Source organism: Enoplosus armatus, chromosome 22, assembly GCF_043641665.1.
Source record: "Enoplosus armatus isolate fEnoArm2 chromosome 22, fEnoArm2.hap1, whole genome shotgun sequence".
Taxonomy (NCBI): Eukaryota; Metazoa; Chordata; class Actinopteri; order Centrarchiformes; family Enoplosidae; genus Enoplosus; species Enoplosus armatus.
Window position 1 is genome coordinate 15,541,937 of NC_092201.1, and position 26,091 is coordinate 15,568,027.

The window sequence follows — 26,091 nt, forward strand, 5'->3', positions numbered from 1 at the left end:
GTCACAGGTCTTAACACTCTACTGTAGTGTCCTGTTTCTTTTGACAAATGCAATATATTTCCAAGATAAATGATCATACTTAAAGCATTCTGGTATAACAGAGGGTGTTTATCTAATATGTCAATCAAGCGCATCTCCAATACCCTCACAAATGGGTGGCATATAGAAGGTGAAAACCAGCCCTCACTCGACTATCTGCACGGCTTTTTTTAATTTTTTTTTATTTAAACGGTACCTGAACACAAGCTACATTTATAGACCAAGATGGGTCTAAAGTGACGTGTCTCTGTACTTCCAACAGCGAGATACAGAGTGAGGTTTGACAGAGAATAATTAACGTTTTGTGATTAAAAAGGGACCTGAGGAAGACAAACAGCTGCCAAAGTATCAGCTAATCCCTGATAAAAAGTAAACATAATGGCCTGTAGTGTTTACTACACCGGACAGAATGAAAATTGAATTTTTTTTGTTTGTTTTGTATGAACCATGTTGTGTGTGTGAAGTTCTAACATTCATTGGGACACGAAGACACATGAGAAGAACTAGTACTTCAACCAGGGGACATAAGCTTTGATAGAAGACACAGCCAAAAGGTAACACACATTTGGTCATTGCCAAATGTCTTCTTAGAAAACTTAAGATGTTAAAAATGCCAATTGTTGTTCTTAAATAACCTCCAAAGCAAACGAAACAGCTGATGATCAGTCGTCGTATCAAGGATGAGATGCAAATCTGCTGTTAAAAATTTATTGAGACATAGTGTCTTTGAATGTACAGAACATATGCGTGTAATCAGCCGACATGTATACAGAAATATTTACCATATGCTATAAAAAAAAAAAAAAAGGGGGACATTCCTGCTCTTCTCCAAGTCTACTGTATGTTCAGTACACGTAACTCAAATGTGCAGCACATACAGATTTGCTTGGGGGCAGGTTTATCAAAATGAAAGTCCTACATCCTGTAACCCTGAGGTTTACTATCACATTATTCAGACAAGTGGTATGAAACAGAATGACACTGACTGTTGCCCATTCGTTTGGTTGGCAGTTTACTGATAATAAGGCCGGTAACGGCCCTGGTCTGGGTGGTGCGGTCCAGGCATCTGGCCCTGGGGAGGAGGACCCTGCATTCGTGGGGGTGGGGGCCCTCTCGGAGCAGGCCACATCCCAGGACTGAGCCCTCCTGGCTGGCTGAACGGGGGACTGAGGGTGCCCTGGTCTTCAGGGAACTGCTGCATGGAGTTTGGGTTGTAATGATGAGGTGGGGGGGCATTGACAGGGGGGCCGCTGTGTTGTGGTGGAGGTCCTGGGGGCGGGTGGTTCATATAGGGGGGCATCTGGCCCATGATGTGCCCCGGTGGTGGAGTGATTGGTGGCGGGGCTGTGGACATGGGGGGAGGAGGGGCCTGGTTGTACACCATGTGTGGTGTCCCTGAGGCCTGGGGAGGGTGCTGCATGGGGTGGCTGATAGGAGGAGGCGGGGGAGGTGGGGGGCCGAAGTGCTGCTGCGGTGGTGCCATCATGTGGTGAGAGTGGGAAACTACAGATGGCTGGCCAGGATAGTCCCCGGGGTGGTGGTGGGGCGGCTGTGAGGGGCCTGGCCCACCAGAGTGGGGCTCCCGAGAGGAAGAGGAGTCATCTTGGATGGGCACGGTGATGAGATTGCTGTGTTTACGGGTTGTTACCGTGGCAATGCGGAATGTCTCAGGGCCGAGAGCCGAGGTCGGGGGCGGGGCTTCGTGAGCTGAAGGTGGGGGTGGCTGACTGTAGGGGTCATGACTGCTGTGCTGGAGCGGGTTGGGGAGGTGAACGTGGTTCTTGGGTAAGTGAGGAGGAGGCACGCGGAACCGGTCAGGGACCTCGGATGCAGGGGGCAGGTGCACGGGCTCCTGTCGGCCAGCGGAAGACTTGGCCGCCCTCATGTGGCGGTGGTTGACATGGGCCTGCAGGTCACGCTGGGAGAGGTAGGTGCGCTTGCATCCCGGCACAACACTGCACATGTAGAGGGAGCCCCGCTGGCACTGCTCGATGCGCTGCACTGGGTCTGTGCAGTTGTACAAGGTGAGGCTGAACGTACAGGGACAAAAGTTCAGCGACACAAAGCAGTAATAAAACACATCAGAGCTGCATTACTAGATGCTAAATATCCCTTTAAGCAAAATACTGCCACGCCAGGTTCAGAAAGTATTTAAAAACCACCTGTGATTCCCCATTCAGTATCTGGCTCTTATAAACAAGGATGTTAAAAATATTTGCCACAACAAAAAAAAAAAAGACTACACATTTAAAAAGGTCTCCAGAAGAACTCACCCAGGGCACATCTTTTCTCCTTTCTTCTCGTGAAGCAAAGCACAGTCGTAGCAGAAAACATGTTTGCAGGGGATCTAAGGAGTTAGAGGGCAAGAGTTCCATGTGAACATTTCTCTGCGACTGCCTGCAAAGAAAGGCCAGCTCAACTAAATACATACCATCCGTCCATATAGCTGGATAGGAAGACCACATTTGTCACAAAAGTGAATTGGTACTTCATCCCTTTCTCCAATCAAATGTAACTGTTGGGGGGGAAAAAAAAGATCACAGGTAACTAAACTGAAATGATTACAGAAATACCACAGGACATAAGAGAAGAAATATGCACTGAAGCACACTTTGTAACCAAATCAAACACACAGAGGGAATTCAAAGGGAATGGTAATTACGGGATTTTTTTCAGACACTGCAAATGTTGGAGAAACTGTGGTACACAGTTATAACCATGCCCACATATTTTGGACATGCCCTCAATTGAGAACATTTTGGGAAGAGGTGTTTGAGCCACCAAAAGTTCTTTACACATTTCCGTTCCGTCAGACTTGGCACAGGAAGTGCAGTGCCGCCCCCCGCCAGTTAAAAACAACAAGGCATTTGGTCTTTGCTTAACAGAAATGATGTATGTGTTTATGTGCATATAGAGCAGGGAAGTGAGATCCGATCACAAGCTGATCACTTCAGACGCATGTGGACACGCATTCTAATGCCAGGTGTAAACAGGCCCTGTGTCTGCCAAATCATCTCATCTCTTTGTGCATATACACACACGCACCCACCCACCCACCCTCTACTGGTCCTTTTTCTAATTTGTGTAATATGTTTTATTCTAGCCATTACAATGAATACTTAACTTAAAAAATTAAAATCACAGGTAAATACCATTAAAAACAAATACAGTCAATAGGATATCATTAGCACTGAGAATATGTCTACTTTTTTTGTTTGCTCATTGTTTGACATTGAATCTGAGAATTGCCACACGGAACAAAATGGGAAGAGAAGTGTTTAAACCAGTCTGAAATCAACTTTTCCAATTGTCTGGAGGGGAGACATCATGCACTGTGTGCCAGACATTAGTAAGAAACTGTCATTAATATCTGTCTGAAACCACTGTATGGGCTGTTGAGTCATTTCACTCCCCACAGGTGATGTACCTTATAGTCCCAAAACAGTGGCTGGGGGAATCTCCTCTGATTTGCAAACACATCACCAGCTTTAGCTCCACAATCACGCCTCTCTTCTTGCTTGAAGCCAAAATTATCTGTAACACAAAAGAGAATAATTAATACAATGCAATGCGGAACAACAGAGACAGGCCTAAAACCCAGATATGTGGTGATATAGCAGTCAATTGTCCCTGAAGTAGAACACACAGTGCCCGTTTTTACTGCACAACAACTGAAGAGAGTATTGAATTGTGTAAGATCTAGGATTGGGTATCCTTTCAATTCTATCTATTTCAATTCTGCTTGTCGAATACAGTTCTTATCGAATCTAGGTTTCGATTCCAATGCTTTTTGGAGAGAACAAAAATGAGCCTACCTTTATTCTTGGCACATTTAGGCTATAATCGGTAAGCGGTCACTGTGACAGAGGAAAATATCAAAAATAGGCTAGAGCCAGGATGTAAACAGTAGCGTCTCGTCTCATGTGCTTTGTTGACGTACAGCGTAACAAATGACGTGACATTTGGTCCGCGTAGCAGGTCCTGGCAGATAACTGCAACTTTATTTTTTATATATATATATATATATTTTTTTTTAAGATGATCTTTTTAATGGATAGGTACAGGTGAAAGACAGGAAAGGTGGGAGGTAGAGAGGGGATGACATGCAGTAATAGGCCACTGAAATATGCAAAAGTTAGGAACTGATAAGCAGAATTGAAATGCATGTGTTCTTGGATATCCAACCCTGGTAGATCCCCTGCAGATCATGAGGGTTGCAGTCTATGGTCGATTATGGTCACCATGGGTAATTAATTGGCACCATCTGATGGTGCAAAGGTAAACTGCATGATGTTGCCACATACTTTTCAATTCTAAAAAAAAAGCTACTATCAGTTATTACTGAAGCTTTACTCACAATTTATAATTAGTTTTACAATTTACACATTATCCCAATCCTGGTCCTTGAGACCCCCAGTTAAGAGGATCCTACGTACAACAAGGACTACAAAAACTTTCCTTATTGCATAAACTGCTCGGACATCAGACGGAAACAAAATTCTGTCATTTTGCAAAAGTTAAGTCTTAAACGTCATGGCATATGGCAGAACAGAAAAACTGCTTTGGCAAAGAGGAAAGAAGGTGATACTTTTGACAATACTGACACTAACAGCACGACCTAAGCTACTGCCTCTGATGTAACATCCAGGATTAATCAGTGCCTCTGACAGTCTCAGCAAAATCAGACATTATCAGCTTCAACAAACAGTTTCTGTTGTTTCGTGAGCCCAATTCACCTGATATCAATCTCAATTCTTAACTTAAATCATAAACCTTGAATATGCACACTGTCTCAGTGCCACCAAGAATGCTGTTTTTAAGGTAATATCCTTAAAAGTGCTAAGAGGCATGGTCTACCGCAACATGTGCCTACCGTCTTCTCCAGCCTCACTTTTGGGTGGCCTGCTGCTGGGTCTCTGGGTGCGGGGCTGAGGTTTGCTCCTTATGGGCTGCTTGGATATGAGTTTGATGGGGATTCGTCTGCGAACATCTGGGCCACCCAAGCTCCCAGAACCATCGCTTCCTTGAAGATCATTGTCTGATGGGGAAAATGGTAGTGCAGAAAACCTTACTTACTTTTGAGAGTCTTATAGTGCAGGAACCTCTAAATGATTTCCAATTAATACCCCACAAAATGATAAATGACATGATATATAATATGATAAATGATAGTACATAACTGAAATGAGTAGAGGGAAGGGTGAAAGACTTTTAGAATTGGTTTCTGGAAAAATGCTGGATGTCAGGATGTGCAAATGCATTGTGAAGGGGCGTGTGATAGTGGCCCCTGCCTGTCCACAAGGCTTAAAATTACATTGCAGATTAACAATCCCTTGTTTATTGGGAATGTTTCTAAAGGGACATGTTTTGGAGAAAATCCTCACCGCCACAGCCCCCGCGGTTGAGGTACAACAACGATGATACATTCAAAGTTAATGTGTGATGACGCCTAGTAACTTTGGGTAACCAGCGTGATTTATGATATAAAATAATCATCTATCATGGCCTTAGCGGTCTGGCTTTAGGACTTTAAGATAAATAGCTTAAAAAGGGACCCAGCAAATATACGCCTGAAGAAATGCGATTAGTTATGTCAGCTCTTCCAACATCTTAGTTAGCATCAAGCTAACGTTGGTCAGGAAGCATTCGCGCCCCAACTCAATCGCAGCTAGCGGTTACGCCTGTTGACATATGGAAAATGTAATACGTTCCCTTTCATATTGTGAGTGTGTAAACTCTGTTGCAACATTGCACTGTGGTCGTAAGGATTACATTACAACTCAACGTTAACTTTTGGTGAACACAAGTGTTCTAGCGTTACTCCATCGCTAGCCTGTTTTTAGCTAGCTTAACGTTAGCCTGGACCAGGCTAGTTAACGCTGCACTGGAAGATAACGGAATGCCGCAGCAAACCCGTGAACTGGGAGGATGGTATGTCGTTATCTGAGGAGCTGGTACAACAACAACTATGACTGTGGGGTGAAAAATATATCACATAAAAGAAGTTTGCTAACGTCGGCCCTGCTGGGCATTTTGCTTACCGCTTTGGTCCATGATCCAACGAGTGAACGCAGTGCATTGTGGGACAGAGCGGGCGAGGAGAAGGTGCGAAGGGAGAGGAAAGGGAAGAAGAGAGAAGAGAAGGAAAATAAGTCGGGAGAAAGGCGAAAAAGTTGCAAGATGAAGATAAGTGGAGAAAATGGAAAAAAGCGAAAATGTCAGGACATAACGAATGAGAGGCAACATCTGAAACTACAAACTCAGTGTCTGTCTGCTGATATAAATGTCAAATATACTGGCGCTTAATCAGCTAGGCGTAATATGTTAACGTTAATTTCTGCTGGTAATTAATGAAAATAAAAAATAATCATTTGTTTCGTATAAGATTTTGTTTCTTTTGAATAAATAGATGTGGCACGAATTTCTGTACATTAGAAAACAGAGAAGCAATATTACATTTTGGTCAGACTCGGTATGGGAAACAATTTAGGAGGGAGAGCACTATGACTAAATGCATTTAGAAATGCACTTTGGCCTTGTTGGAGTTGAGGATTGGCTGAAATCACAATAATGGGTTAAAACTGATTGTTTTATGTCCTCAAAACACATCTTAGAATGATGTTAAAAACATATCAGCAAATTTATTAGTGTTGTATGGTAAAAAATACAATAAAGTATGAAGGTCACTCCTTAGTATCGCGCATAGATAGGTCCATTATAGGTAAGAAATGTGTATTGTATGCTAAGATTCTTATAGTTGTTAGACTATAAGTTTAATTGGATATATAAAAATAACACTGTCGCATCATTCAGTACTCCAAAATGCTTTGCTAAGCTCAGTGCTCCGTCTGAAGTCAATGCACGTCCCCATGTAGGTCTACTGCGCGTTCTCGTAACCATGACGCCATTTTGATTCGAAAAATATGACTGAGTTTTTCCTGCTTTGCATGCTAAACTTAGCCCCGCGTTTGAATTACTTTATACGTGAGTACGAATCATACACTATATCTTAAATAACAGGTATTGCTATTAATGTCAAGTAGCCTTTAATGTTGGGGAAGTGATCATTTGATAGACTTCAAAGCCACATTTGACTAACGTTAGCTAAGTTGAGCTAGCTAACAGTAGCCTGTGCTGTCGCAGACTGACCCTTCAAAACAAATCACTATTCGCTCACGGGCTAATGTATTGTAGCTAACACAGCTAGCTGGTAGTTAGCTGGATAGCTAGTGACTGGTTGCTTGACGAAAAACTCCACCAACACCAACAATCTGATACAGACAGAAGGAATAGCAGCGGAATTTCAATCAAAGGTAAGTTTCGGACGGAACGATCGTCATGAGTTTGGGCAACTAGCTAACAGTTAACGTTAACTCTGCTGCTGCATCGACAAAGTTGAACCTAAGTTGGAGAGCTATTTAAGTTGGCTAACTCAGCTCAGTACACGTTAACCGTTAGTAGCTAATTTGCTTACGCGCTAATCAAGGGAAAGGAGGAACTAGCGTTAACGTTAGCTAAACTGTTTGCTAACTTGATAACTTAATGAATAACAAATCGCCAATTAACGTTGATTAAGAAACCAATGTTGGCTAATCGGCTAACTTTGCCAACGGGATCGGTTTAGCGTTAGTTAGCTAGCTGTTAGATTACTTAACAGGAGTTAACATAACATAGTCGCTAACTTACGTTTAGCGATAACAGTTGGCTGGGAGACATCGAGATTAACGTCATTTATTTCCGCACTAATATGCCCCTGATAATACTGCACTTTTTTTTCTTTTTCTTTTTCTTTTTTTTTTTTTTACATCTTCGTTATTGTCTAGTAACTAACGAGCTAACTTATCGTCAGTTAACCACGTAACCCAGCTTCAGTGCAGCCATTCGGAGTTTGCTGAGGCCACCACCAGCGAAGCCTGGCAGAGCTAACGTACTGAAATCAAGTAACGTTACACACCGTCTACGTTCATTTGTACGTTAGTTACCGATTGATAAACAAGAAAGGCAACTCGTGTTTAAACGGCGGAATGTAATTAACCGAGGACTGTAATTACGGTTGAGTAAATTTACGTTGTTTTCTTTATCTTGTATTATTTGGTGGTGCATCCACTGGAGTTGAAGTAAACAGAAATCTGAGCTCCTACCGCAAGTCAGTTGATGTGTACTTCATGCCAAGGCTATGGCAGCTCGGTTTACATTTCTTTAGCTACACGCCAGTGTGTCTCTCATTGTCAGACAGTCTTAAAAAATGGGGAACCCTGACGTAACAAAATATTATAAACGAGGGATGCAGATACATACTTGTTTTTGTCACTGGTTGAGGTACAAATACATCGACGTGTGTCATTAGCTATCATATGCTATCATATGCTCTCACATCTCAAGTGAATCAAAGTCTGAAGCAGTTCTTTTAGTTCCACAGCCAACAAACCCAAAGGTAAGCAGTGGTGTGAACTGAAGAAGCACCAGGAACCTCTTTATATTTGTGAAGGAAGGAGTATTAAGTTAAAGAGCAAGAAAAAAACCCACAATCCCTGGTCTTTTATTCTCATAAAGAAGTCAATATTTTGGGACTGTCATCTGTGTGTCACACATTAGATACATACTTTTACAACTCCAGTGCATCTAAGTGCAAGTAAGCAGCAACAGGCTGAGTAAAACGGTGGTGTTTTTTTTTGTTTGTCCTCTGAAGTGCACTACTGCAGATTGGATGATCATTTGGTCGTGCATGATGCATTAGGTATGGGGTACAACATGATTAAAAACCCAGGCGCCACTAGTTGCGTATTTATGTACATTCAGCAAGTAAAGGAGAGTTCATGTAAAAGTGCAGGTAGAATGTCCTGTTGCATTTGCTTGATTTCACTGTTTTTTTGTCCACTTGCCTAATTACAGACTATTGTTGGCTCACAACATCCACATGTATGCCCTTTATGTGTGCCATTGTTCCTCTTTTCATCGTTGTTATATGTGCCAGTGGACTGTTTTTGTTGAGGTCGCCTCTGGTGGGTTCTATTTTGGATGTAAAGTCAAGCATTTGCTTTCCTGCTCAGTGTCCACAGGGAGCGTTCAGCGGGTTATTATTGCACTTGTGTACTCTGTAAATGTATGCCAGATGGACGCTGCTGCTGCTGCTGCTGCTGCATGTGCAGGGAAGGGTCCTCCTCAGGAAAAAAAGGAAAGGAAAAAGGAGGAAGCACTTTGATTTCCTCCTTCAGTTTTACTTCCATGATCAACAGTTGATAGCATGCTGCTCACAGAGACACATTAGCTTTGACAAAGCCAGCAGATGTAATTGGTTTTTTTTTGTCACTGCTGGTGTGGTAGGTTGGCTAGACTAGCTGCCACAGTAACCACGAGGAAAAACAAACTAAACATACTTGCGTAGTCACCAAAGCATCAAATACTTGTTCACCATCATTTAAGATGCATTCTCCATTTACCACTGTCTGATAGTTGGCATTTAAAAGCCTCTGTTGTGGCGCTGATGTGACACGAGAAGCAGATGTTGACCAAATCTCGTTCAGCAATTAAGTATCGAGTGATGGGGCATGCACACAGTGGCTGTGTATGCTTTCAGTGCAGTTTTAAACAACAAGTAACCTGCGTGATGGCATTTCCAGGCCTAAACATGGATATACCAGAGCCTAATATGTATTCGAGGTCAACTTTATGGCAACATCCGGCGTGACAGTCATATGTGATATGTGCCTACAGACCGTAGCCTAATGCCTAATGTGTTCACATTCACAACATCATTTTGTAATGATAGACCCACCAATTTGCATGTGAAGTTTCCCCTGACCCTCCAGTGGGTCCGGTGCGATGCGTTTCAAATGATATATTTTGTTTATTTTTCTTCAATAATTGACATTAGTAAAGAAACCCACGCCAACAATACCAACTTTGAGCTGACACGTGATGAGGACAACACAGCTTCACAATGGCGCAGAATGCCAAAGCAAAACATGCCTTCTAACCCTTCATGTGTACATTCACATCCAGTATTTGTGCATATCTGAAGTTATGTCTGAATGTTAACAGAGTCGTCCTTTTTTCAAGATGCACAGCTGATTGAGAATCTTTGCTGTTTTTTTGTGTTGTGCAGGTTATGGTGAGCCTCTCGGTGTCTCACCCCCTAAAGTGGCCCGCGTTTTAAGAGGAGACCCATGCTGATAAATGCCAGGCCTCGCCACACTCTCTGTCGTCTGCACAAACACAAATGCCTGCCTGCCCGTGGGGGAGGTCTGATTAAAGATATCCACATTTCATCCACTGGTATGTGTAAGCACTTTACTGTGTGTCATTTCTGTCTTTTTGTGATCGTGCAGTCTGTACCTACATTTACCTGGACCACAGTAATCCAGCTGTTGTCCTTTTTGTAAATAATCTAGTGTTTTGATTGAACCCGGGTACATGAGTTGCCTAGAGATCTATTCAATTCCAAATTTGCATTTAAATTCTATAGAGCACAGCTTGATAAGCGGCTGAAGACGTCGCGTCCACATTACATCACAACATAACCCCCCATTTAACCTCAAGACTCAATCTTTCTGTCATTTCGATCATGCTGTTAACCTTTGCGGGCATCAACATGCAAATTAGCTGTAGATGTTTCTATTGCAAAATCCTATGAAAACCTCAATACTGCAGCATGAATGGGAATACTCCGTAATAACATAATTAGATCATAATTAGTGTAATTTGAAAGGGCTGTTTACAAGACAATTTCTTATGAAGTTAATGCAAGTATGTTGCAGTCCCTGTATGACACACTGCAAGTGATAGCGATGTCTTGTTACATCTTTTGTTTACATCAGTTTCTCTCCCCTGCTTCCTTCCCCACCTACGCGTCCACTTACCCCTTTCCTTTATTCTTCTGGCCACTGCTGGGCCTCCCTGCGTCCCCTCGTCACGCTGCTGTCGTGCGGCCCAGGGCTGTGTCCCCCGTCCCAGCGGCCACCATGTTTTGGAAGTTCGACCTGCACACCACCTCCCACATCGACCAGCTGCTGGACAGGGAGGACGTGACGCTGAGAGAGCTGATGGAGGAGGACGACGTCCTTCAGGAGTGCAAGGCCCAGAACCGTCGGCTGCTCCTCTTCCTCTCCCAGGACCACTGCATGCAGGAGCTGGTCAGCCTCATCACCACAGAGCCGCCCGCCGACCTGGAGGAGAGGAGCCGCTTTAAGTGAGTCCTCACGTCGGTGGCTGACACAACAGATGATGACAGGGCATCGGGGCAGTATTTGCTTAACTCAGCTCTTGGTCTTAGTTCTTAATTCTTCTTTATACATTGAACAAATGAATACAACCACAATATTTGTTTTGGTTATCTGTCCCAAGAACTGAACTTTCATCGTTAATTAATCATTTCACTGTCGTATAATTAACATAATAATAATTTCACACCAAACATACTGTTGTTTGTCTCTGCAATATTGTCACACCTAGTATAATTAATTTGAATTAACATGCATTAAAATAAGTAATTGTCATAGTGTGCTTTGTATTCGTATATTCTCTTATCAAGGCTCAGATAATCAGAAAAAACATTGTTGAAATTCCTCATTAAAATCATTCATTGCACCTTCTCGTTCTCACGTTATTTCTTTTAATAAGGTTTCCCAACATTGCTTGTGAGCTCCTGACCTCGGATGTGTCCATTATAAACGACAAGCTGGGCGGGGACGAGTCTCTCCTTGAGATGCTCTATCACTTCCTGGAGCAGGACCCACCCCTCAACCCGCTACTGGCCAGCTTCTTCAGCAAAACCATCGGCAATCTCATTGCCAGGAAAACCGAACAGGTATACGGGGGGGGGGCATCGTGGCTTGAGCAACGGTTTCTCGTTTAGAGCATGTAAATAAGCAATCAAAAGCACTGCTGCACCGGATAGCAAAAAACAAAACAAAAAAACAACTACAGTACAAAACAGAAGTGTGGTGTTTCGGGAAAACAACTTTGGTCTGCTATGTGGAGCCAAAAGTATTGAGCGCTTTGTTCTGTTTTCCAGGTAATTACCTTCCTAAAGAAAAAGGAAGGCTTCATTGGTCTGGTGCTGAAACATATTGACGCCTCTGCCATGATGGACCTGCTGCTTCGCCTCATCAGTTGCGTGGAGCCTGCCCCCTTGAGGCAGGAGGTCCTTCACGTAAGCTCTCTAAATATGTCTTTTTGTGCTTCCCATGAGCAAACACAAGCCTTTGAAGTATTTTAACACCGTTTTTGTTCCCCCCTGCAAGTGGCTGAACGAGGAGAAGTTGGTACAAAGACTCACAGAGCTCATCCATACTGGCAAAGACGAGGAGGTGAGTGTCGGGCCTGCCGGGAGTTGACCTGCAACTTCATTTTGCCATGAAGAAGCTGTAATTTTCTCTACATGCATCCAGATAACCTGAAGGTGTCGCCTGTTAGTTTAGATCTTCTAATTGTTTGAACGATTTACGTTTCAGAGACAATCAAATGCATCCCAAACGCTTTGTGACATCATCCGCCTTAGTCGAGACCAGGCCAATCAGATGCAGGAGAATATGGAGGCCGACCCACTATTGGCTGTACTAGAGTCGTAAGTTTGCACTGCCTTTTGATTAAAGTTCTAGGAGGAAAAGTACATCTCTGGTGTTTCGAGTGAGTGTGTATTGGGGGGGGGGGGCTGGATTGGCTGGATTGGCTCTGTTTGGTGGCCAAGCCAGTCAAACGTTAGTCCCATCTGCTGTTATTTAAATGATGTCATATAATACTTGTTGGAACCAGATTTGCAAATTACCCAATCTCCTTTTTAAAAAAAAAAAAAAAAAAATGGTTGGAAACAGGTTGTTGTGTATACAAACATTTGCTGGCAGAGCCGGTTTGACACCAGCGCTCCACGTTTGTGCCCTTCATGTTGCTTCCTCGGTGTACAACATCTCACCCATGAATTCCCGCACCTCCGTATCAATAATAGCAAACAAATTGGACAACTGCTTTGCAAAAAAAAAAAACCTTTGTCTTTCAGGCAGGAGAGTGTAGCGGGGCTCCTCAAGAACATGTTTGAGGGGGAGAGGAGTGAGGCCTCCATCGTTAACGGAACTCAAGTGCTACTTACCTTACTGGAGACCAGGAGGTCTGGGTGAGTCAAACGCGTTCCCCGTCAAGTTTTTTTGTAATTGTAAATGTGGGTAGCTTAGTTCGTTTTGGTTCCCTCTGGGTCTTTTGAGCAATAATGACGCAGTAACTGAGTTAGCGCTTCCAAGTGCAAGGACCTAATGTTTTGTCTGCTTGTATGTCCCAGGTTGGAAGGGCTGATGGATCTGTATTCTCAGGGTTATGAAAGGTCTTACACTGTCAACAGCAGTATTTTAAATGCCATTGAGCCCCATTTAAAGGACTTCCAGCAGCTTCTTCTGGATCCCCCCAAGGTAAAGCGGCGGCGCAGTCATGAAGCAAAATACATTCTAAAAACCGGAGCTTAGAAATTGTATATTATATGATTTAGTATTTGATTGATTTTGTGAAAATGAGTTTGATTATAATTATCGTTTATACGATTCTTTTGCAAGGTGACAGGTAGCGCCTTTAGCCAGCACATTTTAGCCTTATCTAAAAAAAAAAAAAATCTAGTTTACGTACGTTTCTCGTTCCCTCCCTCTACAGAAAAGTGCAATATTGACGACCGTTGGCGTTCTAGAGCAGCCACTGGGGAACGCCCGCCTTCACGTGGCCCGGCTGGTGGCCGCCCTGCTGCAGACCAGTGCCCCCAGTGTCTGCCAGGAGCTCTGCAATCTTGCCACCATGGACCTACTACTGGTAGGCAAAGACACTGAAAACACTATAGCTCCTTTTTTGTAAATACACACGGCGGTGCGCTGTGCGATGGGTTTGAGCTTTCATACATGCGTACACTGAAATGAAGCTTTTGCCCGATTCTGTTTGTGGAAAAAGTTGCGTCAGATTCGCAGATGGTTGGTCATGGGGTGGAAGTTCTGTTTCCTTATCACACCACCTGACCGAAGGGCAGTAGGTGTGGCCTATTTGGAGCAGGTTCATATAAGACCACTAAGTTTTGTGTGTAGTTCAGCAGTCAGGGGTTACAAACCCTCCACTGTTGACCTGGTAAAACAACATTGGAGTAATAAATAGTAATTTCTGACTTTTTTAAATAACCATTGCTGAAATGCTTAAAACGGACAACTGCATGCTGTTAAGGGAGGTGTCCACGCAAGTCGCTGCTGCTTACAGGTGTTCTGTCATGCATGTCACTAACTTTGCTTCACATTTCTCTCTCTCTCTCTCTGAATAGGACCTGTTCTTCAAATACTCCTGGAATAACTTTTTGCACTTCCAAGTGGAGCTGTGCGTGGCGGCTATCCTGAACCATCCTTCCTCAGAGGAGCGGCCAAGCCCGGGCCTCCAGAACCACGACGGGAAGCCTGCAGCATCCAACCCTGAGGCGCAGGGGGAGGCAGTGGAGACAGGCAGAACCAGTGACCCACAGACCTCTATCCACAATGCCCTCGTGGCACATGTAGGTGGCCCAAATCTTTGTGTGCAAGGCACTTGGTCTCAGTTATTTCAACTCATCGTCAATTCTGTCTTTCTGCTGAACCCTCAGCTCTTCCAGAAGTGTCACCTGGTACAGAGGATCCTGGACGCATGGGAGGAGAACGATAAGATACAGTAAGAACCTCTTTACATGCACATTTGTATCAAAATTGAAAGTTTTCTTCCACCACATCTTACCTCTGCTGCTGCGTGTCCTGCTAGATATTTATTGGAGCACTGGGGTCCCTGCCTAGACCTCGGCAAGTAGTGTGGATAGATTGGGTCTGATAAAGTGAAGTCACCGTGAGTGCATCCCTGTGAATCTCAGGGCCGAGGGCGGCACCAGGAGAGGCAACATGGGTCACCTGACCAGGATTGCCAACATGGTGGTGCAGAACCTGGAGAAAGGACCAGTGCAGGCCCAGATCGCTGACCTCATCAAAGGTAATCACGCATTGCAAAGTAGGCCTGACGTCAGACGCGTCACCATTTTAACTGAAAAGTAGGGATGGGCGGATGATGCTTTGGGGCTCTCTCTCCGTTTGAAGCTTCGGAGCTTCGGCATCATCCGCCCACCTTGTTTATTAAAGATAATTCATATCCCTGCTTTTTTTTTTTTTTTTTTTTTTTTTTGGCAGAGCTTCCAGAAGACTGCAGAGGTCGCTGGGAGAGCTTCGTGGACGAGACCCTGAGAGAGACTAACAGGAGGAACACGGTAGAGCTGGTGAGACGTCGTTCGGCAGCACTTCTGCATGAGTAGCCTTCTGTGTTCAGAGCAGCCGGTAGACCAGGACAGGACAGAACAGCCGTGACCAGCTTCTTTGAAAACGACTGACTTGTCTGCTCACTTTCGTCATTTAATAAATCAAGAAGTATAAGCAACAAAAGTGGCCGTATTTAATGAGCGATGAGCGGCCCTGATCATGCTTAGACTCAAAGCACGGCTGCATGCCCTCAGTGCGGTCAGAGAGAGCACCGTTATCTGTGTTTTCACAGGAGGAGGAAGTCATATGGTATTCAAAGAGACTAAGCCTGTATGCCTGTTAAGGTAAAGCCTATGTAGTATGACAGAGGCTCAGTGTAGGAAATCTGCTCTGGGTGTCGTACGTTTAAAAGAGAATCAGTGTTTATTGTTATTTCTATGTGACTTTTATGTTACGGCACAATTGCTAAAAATTAACCGTTTTCTGAGCTTATTTATCTGCCGCTCAAATGGCCACGTGGTGCGCAGACGTGTCTTGTAAGGCCACTGGGCACCCGTGATGTACTGTCGGACACCAGTTGAAACCTCAGCACTGTGTCCTGCAGGTGAGCACCCACAACATGCACTCGTCCAGCGAGGACGACGACATGGAGAGCCCCTTCCCCAACGACCTGTCTCTCCAGCAGGTAGGCCTGTAATGATAAAGGCATAGCCATCCGTCTCTTGTGTAACCCCCTCCCACCTCCCCCCTCTGTCCGTAATGATGGTCGCCGTTTTGAAAAGTGCCCTCTGACCCTCCCAGGCCTTCTCCGACTATCAGATCCAACAGATGACCGCCAACTTTGTGGATCAGTTTGGGTTCAACGACGAGGAGTTCAGCGAGCACGATGAAAACATCAAGTGAGCGGGAAAAGTCGCGCGCGTCCTCTACACCGGAGCTCAGAGACATTTTTCGGCATTTCTTGGTTACACTATTTATACATGTCTTGGCTAATACTTTAACATTGTTCTCGTCCTCTTTCCTCAGTGCCACATTTGACAGAATTGCCGAAATAAACTTCAATCTAGATGCTGATGATAATAGTGTAAGTGTTTGTGTGTGTGTGTGTGTGTGTGTGTGTGACGTTAATCTTACAGCGATTTTATTAACATAAGGAAATAAAGGGACTTAAACTTGCTGCATATGTAAGAAGTATGACGTCATTCATGTGTCTGCACACAGGCCAATGTGGCTGCTTTTGAAGCCTGCTGTAAAGAGAGGATACGCCAGTTTGATGATGCTGAAGAAGAGGAAGACATTTGGGAGGAGAAGGAGATGAACTATGCAACACAAGCTAAATCCAGAACAAGGTAAACCTGATGACGCTGGCTGCGGTTTTTAAGTACGCCGGACGTTTCTGTCTTCTGTGTGTTAACCCGTTCATCCCTCTCCCTTCCAGGTTTGGGGTCTCCCAAACCTCAGAGGGAAGCTCCCGGGGCAGCATGGAGAACGGAGGCAGGGAGCGGGACCGCGGATCTGAATCTGATGAGGACGAGGACTCTGAGCAAAACACGTCAGATACAGGTAGGTTCACATCGGAAAGTCCCGCAAACCCACCAACAGCCCATCAAAATGGACTCCTGTCTCAGTTTGAAAGGGTCTTTTTTTTTTTTTTCTTTCTCCAGCTCCAGCATGGTCAGCTAATTTCAGGGACTCTAGAGGGACTGCAGCATCCCAAACCCCAGCAGGGTGGGACAGCTCAGCTGGGGGTGGACCAGAGGCGCAGGGAACTGGCTGGGCCAACTTCACTGAGTTCCAGCCTTTCTCCGGGTGAGCAGCAAACCCAAACGAGCAAGCCCTCCGAGGATGGTCTTGAATTTCGCATTTTCGAGGTCTGACAGGTTGAATTGATGCGACAGGTGCATCGCTGTTAGGGCCTTTCCTCTGCAGGAACGTCCACTTGAGGAAACGGGGACTACCTTTAGTTCCAGGTGGCAAAAGCGAACGTCCCCACTCCTGGGTGTAGTACTTTCCAAAGGTTCAGGAACTGTAGAGGCAACGTTTTCTGCGCTGACCGTCTGTGATTGGTCACACTTTATGTACCGCTTCAGAGATACAGTCGCCAAACGGCCGACATTACAAACTTGCCTCAGTTCATGCTGTAGCAGCAAATGTCATTTCTTTACGACGGGTTAACCCAGTTTTGTCCTCTTCCTCCTGCAGTACAGAGACTGATCCCAGGTGCAGCTCTCCTGTGGACTCAGGCAGCAGTGACGCAGATAAACAAGCCAAACAAAACCACGAGAAGAGTGGTGAGTGCTCCCCGTGCGGCCTGCTCGGCCGACTTCCCCCGAATACCACCTGATAACCCCCTCCTGAGCACCATTTCCAGCTTGGAGACACTGACATGACTCTTTACACACTCTTTTTCTGCCCTTCTCGCCTGTCAGCAGACGTTAGCGCCTCCTCTGGCGCTTGGCCGGTGGGAGAGGGGAGGAAGGCTCCTCTCGTGGCCTCAGACAGCAGCTCCTCCGGGGGATCCGACAGCGAGGAGGATGACAAAAACGCCGCCTCCGCTGCCGCTGCCGCCGCCGCCGCCTCGGGAACAGTTGCCGCCCCCGGCAACAAGACCGCTGACCTCAAAAGGTTTGCATCTTTTAGCTGAGCCCTCCTCGCTGTCGGATGCTGAGCTGGTGTGTGTGTGTATAAACATCTATATTTGAAATATAATTACCACATTGAGGTAATTATAGACTGGGATTGGAAATGATGGGATTCATTCAGTCTTGCCTCTCTAAGTGAAGTATATCCTGGGAGCCTCTCTGGTACTCTGCAGGAACATCCACTTCTGTTCATTGAGCCCCAAATGCAAAATGTTGATTTCTTTTGCCTTCGCAGTGGGGTCAAAGGTCAGCTGCAATACAAGGAAAACAAGTGTACTAATCAGTAACCACGTGCTCCCCTGTTTGTTTGTTTGTGTGTGTGTGTGTGTGTCCTGCAGCGAGGAGAGTCCGGTGTCTCTGGAGAAACTCTCTCTGTCAGATGCTCCTAAAGCGTTGGAGCAGCAGCCCGCTGAGGATTCGCCTGTAACCGCACAGACCGACAGGAAGTAAGCGCCAGTCAGGACGCCACTCTCCGAAAAACTAGTCGGAGCTAAAACACGTGTCTCTTTCAAATCAAATAAAGAATGCTCATCCTCTCTTTCTCTGTGTGTGTGTGTGTGTGTGTGTGTGTGTGTGTGACCTGTCATCTTAACAGAGAGGAAACGCCACCGCCCCAGGAAGTGTCGGTCAACGGGCCGGTCTGAGCGAGAGCGGACCGCGAAAGTCCATCAGCGCCCGGTGCCGTGGACCGTCAGCCTCCTCCAGAGTGACCACCCCCCACCCACCCCCCACCCCCAAATAACCTCACTGCAACTCCAGTGTTTTTACTGAATCACTCTGCCATGTTATTGGACCTGGACACTGCCAATCAACACCAATAATGAGGCGGCGGAACATGTAAAAAAAACAAACAAAAAAAAACAACAACAAAAAAAACAAAAAGAGAGGAAAAATAACACAAAAACAACGAATCCAACAGACAGAACGGAGTGTAGAGGAATCATCTTCAAAGCCTTTTTCTTTTCCGATGTTGCACACAATTAACGTGCGGTTTTAATGTAGCAGCGACCGAATCAGAGGGGTAACATCATCATCATTATTTTTTTATGTCCTGAAAGGTTTCTCTCCTACTTGTTCAAAGCTGTTGGAATCCCATTGTTAGGGATTATTTTTTACATTGTCACCCCTAAATGGATTAGCACAGGCTACCTTTTAATGATGCCTCAACAATAAATACCTTTTTTTTTTTTTTCTTTCTTTTTCTTTTTTTTTCTCTTCAAGCTTAAGAAAAAGCACTTATGCAGCCATTTACTGTACATTATAGCACAATGTAAGTGTTCTACCTTCATCTCTGCTGGCCGTCTTACCTGTCCTCTCACCCACTTCAAGGTTTTTAACCCATTGTTTCCGTTTTTTTGTTTGTTTGTTTTTTTTGGTCCCCCCCCCCCCTCCCTTTTTTTTTTTTCTCTTTGGTTGCTGTTGATGAAGCACCTCTTGTTGTCGGAACATCGCCAGGTTTCTGAATGTTCTGGAGTGCTTCTGGAGGGTCCGTCGAGGAGGAGGAGGTTGATGAACAGAGCTCTAATAGTATTACTGTCTTTTGCTCATGTGCAATAATGTCAATTAGCCATTTTTATTTAAAAAATTAAATTCAACGTTTCTTTTCCTTTTTTTTTTTTTCTTTTTTTTTTTTAAAAAAGAATCAATCTAGCGACTCATTTGGTGTAGTTTTGGGCAAACAAATTTGGATATAATCTCAAGTTGATCTGTCGGATTTTTAAATGTTTTTTCCTTTTTTCTTTTTAGTGCATGTATAACCGGTTCTCTGTTGACCTAGCTAGTGAGCTAAGACCTTCTGATTGTATTGACCTTTAAGTTCTTATTGCTATTCCCCTTAAATCAACCAAACATTATCTACCTATATACAAATATTATCTACATTTTAAAAAGTAATTTTACAAGCAATCTTGAGATTACTATTGTTGTCTCTTCCTTTTTTTTTTTTTCTCTCTCTCTCTCTCTCTCTCTCCACCAAGCACTTACTCACAGGGAGGGGCGAGAGTGTCATCTGGTAAGAGTAACGCTGTATGTTTTGTTTTTAGTTTTTTTTTTTTTTTTGGTTTTTTTTTTTTTTAAGTTTAATTTGATTTCTCTCTGAGCAGCAGGATTGGAAAGAGGGCAGGCCTGGGTTCTGCAGAGCTCCAGGCCTCTTTTGGTGTACTTACTTAAATCATTTGACAGCGATCAGGTTCTACGATCATTGTTAAAAAAAGAAATACAAACAAACATTTGAAATTAAAAGTGTCTGGTTGACCACATTAATACCAAAAGCTTTGCTTTGCCCGTCTGGTTGTTTCCACCTCTGCAAAGATCCGGCTGCCTGCTCATGTTAATAAGAAGACGCCGCCCCCCCCCCCCCTCCCTCTGCTCAAGTTGAAGCCACGTGAGGTCACTGGACTCCATTTAAGGACGGTAAAGGTGTTATTCATCCCGCCCGACAGGTGCAGCGAATCCGTCAGGAGGGAGCTGTCAGGCAAACGCAGTCCGCAGGAGCCCACATAATCCTGAGAGGAAGTCTACAGGGAGGTCAGGGTCAGGGTCAGCAGCCCAGGAGCTGGTAGGCAGCCACTACCTGGAACTGACGCCAGTGTAATCAAAGTCACCGAGGTGCTGTTTATGGATAACATATTCGGGGGGTTTTTCTCAGTCAGGTTTCTCATGTCAAGTTCTTAAACTGCAAATTGTGTTTTTACATTCAGGGTTTGTACAAAGTTCAGAAACTGTTTCATTTGAACCGTTTGTTTTCAAGGTTAGGAATATGCCTGAATTTGAATATATACACCTTGAAGAATGCTTGATTTTAATTCAATTATTTTTTTCTCAACATGATTTGGTGTTTCATCAACACAAGATCACTCCAAAATATTTCAATATTTGAAATGAAACGATCCGATCAGCAAGCATTAAATACAAATCCACAATCATAATATGAACAGCGGGTAAAATAAACAAAGTGGCGGTGCACCTTGATTGCTGTGGGTATAAAGGAGTTCTGTAAACTTTATTGTTTGCAGTTGCATTGATACAAGTACAATTTAGACGTGATGATAAAGGCCTCAAGAGTCTGGAATTCATGTATTTTCTTCCTTTGGCGTCGGTACCTTGAAAGTGCTTGAATTTAACTCTTAAAAAGCTGTACGAACCCTGTATATTACTGTTAACCGTTTTCTAAAAATGTATTAATTTATTTTAACTTTTTTATTATTATTATTATTCACCAAACCGTCAGCCACTGGTGTCACTATATTTCAGAGCAATATGAACATCGACTTGCAGAGACTTGGAGCTCACTTTCTCTGGAGCGCCCTTGAACGCACCACCGGGGAGATAAATGCAGCTCCTCACAGCAACACTGGGACGTTCAAGTGTTCGCAGTGTTGGACTGGATCTGTTTTTGAAGCTCGTTGTTTGAAGCAGACCTTTTTTAACAACATAACAAATGAGTTATTTCAACCAAAACTATAATTCAATAATATCGCCTACTGTAGCTTTAAATTAACCTACAAAGTGACACTATCCTCTCTACAACGGCGTGAAGAACATTTCTAAATGCTCCGTTTCCCACTCTAAACCAGCCGATACATCTAGTCTAGTCTACATCTAATCTTTCATGGACATGTGGAGGAAAATAAACATGTATCTGAGGTGAAACCCGGCGAAACTCGTCAATATATATATATATATACATACATATATATATACACACGCAGATGAACATTCAAACCCACAGTTTTTATTTGGATTCTAAAAACTATATTGACATGATTGACAATAACATAACCCGGCTCAGAAAGTCGTTTCTAATTTTTTTTTTGTTGTTTGTTTTTTTAAAAAAGAAAGAAAAAGAAAAGAACAAAAATAAATAAATGGATTATGTCATGTTGTTGTGGTTAATGTCGCTGTTGGCTGTTGCGGGGCGTTGCCACGGAAACGATGAGCTGGGTCCGACTGAGTGTTTAGACGGCAGTCGGAACACAAGAGTCTTCCCGCAGGCGGGTTCCTGCTGTCGCTTTGGTCCACCGGTTCCTCGGGGGGGCGGGAGGGTTATTTTGAGACGCGCAAGGTCGCCTGAGACTTCACGGCCGTGTGTGAGGGTGATGTTGGCCGTGTGCTTTTCGTGGCCAGCAGGCCTCCAGCAGACACAGCGGTGGCCTGTTGGCATGATGGCAGTTGAAACAGGCACAGGAAGCCTCACGGATGGTGCCGCTGTGGACGTCGTTTTCACCGTTACTATCACGCTTACTAACGCGACACATCAGGCAGCTCAACACCAACTGACCCCCCCCTGCTGACCTATTGTTAATCGATTCTCCAGTTCCAGCCTCTCAAATGGGAACATCTGCTGCTTTCCCTGGTCTTAAATGATAGTAAATTCAACACCTTGGACTTTCGGACTGTTGGTCCGATAAAACAACGCATTTAAAAAAAGGACGTCCGGACGTCCATTTTCTGACATTTATAAGACCGAACAAATCAAATTGAGAAGATGCTCGTTAATCGCGGCCGTGCTTCTCACCTTGCTGCCGTCGCGACGCGACGTGAACTCCGGGGTGAGCCAGGACACCGCGACAACAGAGATCAGCCCGGTTTTAGGTTACTTTTTAAGGTTCGTGAACACACCATACCCCCCCCCCCCCCCCCAAAAAAAAAAAACCGTATTAAACATGTATTAATATTACCATATTAAATAATATTAGTACGTTTGGCATCTTAGATTAATATCTTGAGCTATTTTTTGACAACACCGTGCATTTTAAGTAAACTTGCCAATATCCTTCAGTTAGTTATGGACACTAAAGTCCCATCTCGTCACCAACTATTTAATGAACACAACAACAACAACAACAAAAAAAAAGGGGGGGGGGGGGGGGGGAGTCCATTGATCTAGCAGCAGGCCAGTCATCACAACCCAGCACCAGGAAGACTTCATGTGTGTGAAATGTACTGTGACTGTAACCTACGTCCAAACAACATCCCACCACTGTGGGCGAGCAACACGGTCAAATCCAACCAGCCTTTAAAAAAAACAAATCAGCCCAGAGGCTTCCACTAACACACCATATCCACTCTTGCATTAACGGTTGGTATTGAGTTGTTTTTTTACCAAAAAAAAAAAAGACATTGAGGGTTTACATTTTTCAAAAAACAACAACGCATTAGTCACATTAATACAGAAATAAACAAAATGGCACATAGAATTCCTAATTTAAAAATAAAGTGGTGCTTGAGGAACTTTCTTACTGAGGAGACCAGTTAAATAAATTACTACCATAAACGTTACATACAAATCTGGAGTAGTATATACAAAGGAGTTATTAGAAACACAAACAAAAACAAAAACAAAAAAATCTACAATTTCAAATTTTATGTTCAACAAAGACAGCAGTAGAACCGTATTTTACATAGCAGGGTTTGTGTTAACGAGTGTGGGTCAGAGTGGTTTGTGTGTGTGTGTGTGTGTGTGTGTGTGGAGGGGGGGGGGGGGGGGGCAGTCTGACAAACCATCGACATTAAAAACAATGATGTTTGAAACCTTCCAGCTAAACCTACTGTTTCTCTAGAAGTCTCGGAACAGATGGACAGCGGACTCGTCTGCGTGACAAGCTTCAGGGACCGGAAACAGGGGCCGGGTACAAGCCTGAACTGCGTCACACTCACACCCGAGGCGCCGAGTACGTGTGTGTGTGTTTATACTCACATAACGTGTCCCGGCATTATTAACGAAAAATTCAGGGAGCTTTGTCAAAAGTGTGGCTAACGGGTCATGCTAAAGTTGCACTCGCGCATTTCACACGCTTGTCTGCGGTTCGCTGTCGGTGTAGCGTGTGTACATGCTAGAGACGTTTCTGTTATAGCCTGTTATAGGACAAGTCAATCACAGTGTTTACCGTAGTATCTATTTACCTCTGGGTTTTCTTTTTTTTTAAATAGAATCTTGCTGTATAAAACGATAATCACTGTTTGGTATTTCTGCATTTTATTATTAGGTAGCGCGCTAGCACAGCTAGCTTGGCAAGCCAGCTCTCGTTGCCCTGGTTTACCAAACTAGCTCGCGGTGCACGTTCAGCATGGCCCGTGGTTATTCGGACACTAAGAACCTAGGTAGAAATACACCCGAATTTTCCTTTTTTAACAAACACCCGGTTCCCGACACTTGGCACTGTGGCGAGCCGTCGTCCATCTCTGAGTAAACCGTAGTCTCCCCGAAGCAACCCCATAATGTCACTCTGTTTCTCGTTAGCATCCCTCCTCTTTAGCCTCCTACCTTATCCAGGTCTCCTTCTATCGATTGTTTTAAGACGTCACTACAAAATTAATCCCTCCTTTTTCCTTCAGCGTCCCTTAAAAAAAACCAAAAAAAAAAATAACCCAAACTAATCTGAATGTTGACAGTGGTTGTACGGATTTCTTAAAAAAAAAACACACACGAGTGAAAGAGCAGAGTTTAGCTTAGTGAGCAAACGTTTCGTCTACTTTGTAAACACTCTCGGTGGACGTTCACCGACACACTCCCGATCTCCGGCTGGCTCTCCTGGTTTGATCTCCGCGACTGATTCATGGCTTTCACAGTATATATATGTATGTATGTATAGATATATATATATATATATATATCTCGCCATCGCCCGCTGAGGTCAGGCGAGGAGCGTTGAACTCTTTCTGGTGCAGATTTTTGGAAAAGATTTTTTAAAAAAAATTAAAAAAAAAGATATGGAAATCCTTCATGAACCGTTGAGGACGCTCAGCTTCCTCTATATATACTGCGAATGGGCTACATCAGGCAGTGAGAGGCTAAGGGAGCAGAGGCCTCTGAAGGCGGGAAGGAGGAGTGTGTGCTGTCAGCGTGTGTGCGTGTGTGTGTGTGTGTGTGTGTTCCTCGTCCACGCGTCCTTTAAGATCCTTCTCCGGGAGCAGTCTGAACAAGGAGTCCTGCACGTAGCTGGGCCTACAGGGCGACTGCAGCTCCTCCGTCCTCCGTCATTCCTCCCCGGAGCGTCTTAAAAAGGGCGAGTGGGAGTGGGGGTGGGGTTTAGTGGTGGGAGGTTTACAGGTGAAGGGTCTGGAAAGATCTTCATGCTGGTCCAAGCTGCAGGACGCCTCACAGGAATGCAACGGCGACGTGCTTTAATGTGCATACAGACATCCAGCGCACATAGTGGTCAGACTGTGTGTGTGTGGGGTGGGGGGTGTGTGTGTGGGGGGGGGGGGGTTGAGAGGCTGCAGCTACTTGGTGAGATGACAGCAAGTGGTTCTTCAGGGACATTTGTTTGTTTGTTTTTTGTCATTTTTCTTATTTTTTTTATAACAAAAACACTGAAACGTCGTGACGCAAAAGGTTATTAGTTCAACACTAGCGAACAGAACAGAGCTTAAGTGGTGAAAGCCCCCTCCCACCCCCACCCCACCCCGCCATCCCTGTTCCGCTTGGGATTGGTCAGCAGAGATGTCCGTCAGGTGCTGCGGCACTGCTCATTCGTTCCCGGGTTGCGTTCGCTCCCTAAAAGAGTCCCGCCTCCTCCCTAGGCGTCCGACAGGCAGCTCTGAACACTGTCCATCCACAGCTGCGCGTTCAGGCTGTCCTGGGCGCAGAAGTTGTACACTCGTTTGGTCGTCTTGAGCTGCAAGGCGAAAGGGAAATGAATGAATGTGAATGACGTGAGCCTCCTCCCATTCTGCCTACGTGACGCCCCCCCGGAGAGTGACTTAAACAACGTGAAGCGAAGGTGAAGCTTACATCAAAGAAGGCCTTCTCCTCGATGTTTTTCGGGGCTCCCATGGCAGGCGTCCCCGGGGTGACGGACTCCACGTCGGCCAGCTCGATCACCCCTTTGCACTCCTTGTCCTGCCTGCTCTCGTAGTATCTCAGCTGGGGGCAGGAAAGCGTTGTTAGAGACAGGCGATTAAAAACTAAACCAAACTAAAGGCTTCATTTTCATCCCCGCCTCACCTGGTGTTTGGTCTTGTCCAGCACAAACCACCGTGGCTTCCATGGTTTCAACAACGCCCCTTTCTTAAACAGGATGCCTTCAAAACTCCTGATGGAAGAGGGTCAAAACAAAAATGAAGAGACGTTGAACATTTTAAGGATTTACCTGACACAGGTGGTCCTACCCTACATAGATCAGCAGAACATGGAGCCATGCGGTGTCTTTCTCAGGGACACTTGAGCGGGGCGGGTTGTTTCA

General features: G+C 44.7%; 3 protein-coding genes across 4 annotated transcripts in view; 1 reads left to right on the top strand and 2 right to left on the bottom strand.

The window, feature by feature from the left end:
• Window positions 1-733: 733 nt before the first annotated feature.
• cbll1 (Cbl proto-oncogene-like 1, E3 ubiquitin protein ligase) lies at window positions 734-6,093 on the bottom strand. The gene is made up of 6 exons (XM_070929331.1): window positions 6,081-6,093; window positions 4,913-5,077; window positions 3,467-3,573; window positions 2,471-2,554; window positions 2,313-2,386; window positions 734-2,069 (listed from the first exon to the last, which is right to left on the bottom strand). The coding sequence occupies exons 1-6, from the start codon at window positions 6,091-6,093 to the stop codon at window positions 1,052-1,054; spliced, it is 1,461 nt and encodes a 486-aa protein (XP_070785432.1). The 3' UTR covers window positions 734-1,051.
• Window positions 6,094-7,072: 979 nt separating this feature from the next.
• On the top strand, window positions 7,073-19,095 carry ppp6r2a (protein phosphatase 6, regulatory subunit 2a). 2 transcript variants are annotated; one of them, XM_070929329.1, is made up of 24 exons: window positions 7,073-7,352; window positions 10,145-10,314; window positions 10,973-11,227; window positions 11,659-11,845; window positions 12,053-12,190; window positions 12,282-12,347; window positions 12,492-12,604; window positions 13,034-13,147; window positions 13,310-13,436; window positions 13,672-13,824; window positions 14,318-14,542; window positions 14,630-14,694; window positions 14,888-15,003; window positions 15,198-15,283; window positions 15,868-15,948; window positions 16,065-16,162; window positions 16,290-16,347; window positions 16,485-16,612; window positions 16,702-16,826; window positions 16,928-17,072; window positions 17,466-17,554; window positions 17,693-17,888; window positions 18,244-18,351; window positions 18,501-19,095. In XM_070929329.1, the coding sequence occupies exons 3-24, from the start codon at window positions 11,001-11,003 to the stop codon at window positions 18,547-18,549; spliced, it is 2,694 nt and encodes an 897-aa protein (XP_070785430.1). In that variant the 5' UTR covers window positions 7,073-7,352; window positions 10,145-10,314; window positions 10,973-11,000; the 3' UTR covers window positions 18,550-19,095. The 2 variants fall into 2 exon arrangements, with proteins under 2 accessions (XP_070785430.1, XP_070785431.1); XM_070929330.1 differs by having other exon boundaries at window positions 17,696-17,888.
• A 6,242-nt stretch (window positions 19,096-25,337) lies between these two features.
• Window positions 25,338-26,091, bottom strand: part of sbf1 (SET binding factor 1) — a 45,564-nt gene continuing 44,810 nt past the window's right edge. The window contains exons 37-39 of the mRNA XM_070928697.1: window positions 25,854-25,941; window positions 25,641-25,772; window positions 25,338-25,524 (exon numbers count right to left, since the gene is read on the bottom strand). Of these exons, the coding sequence (XP_070784798.1) occupies window positions 25,426-25,524; window positions 25,641-25,772; window positions 25,854-25,941 (319 nt within the window). The 3' untranslated portion in view covers window positions 25,338-25,425. The remainder of the gene's footprint in view (window positions 25,525-25,640; window positions 25,773-25,853; window positions 25,942-26,091) is intronic.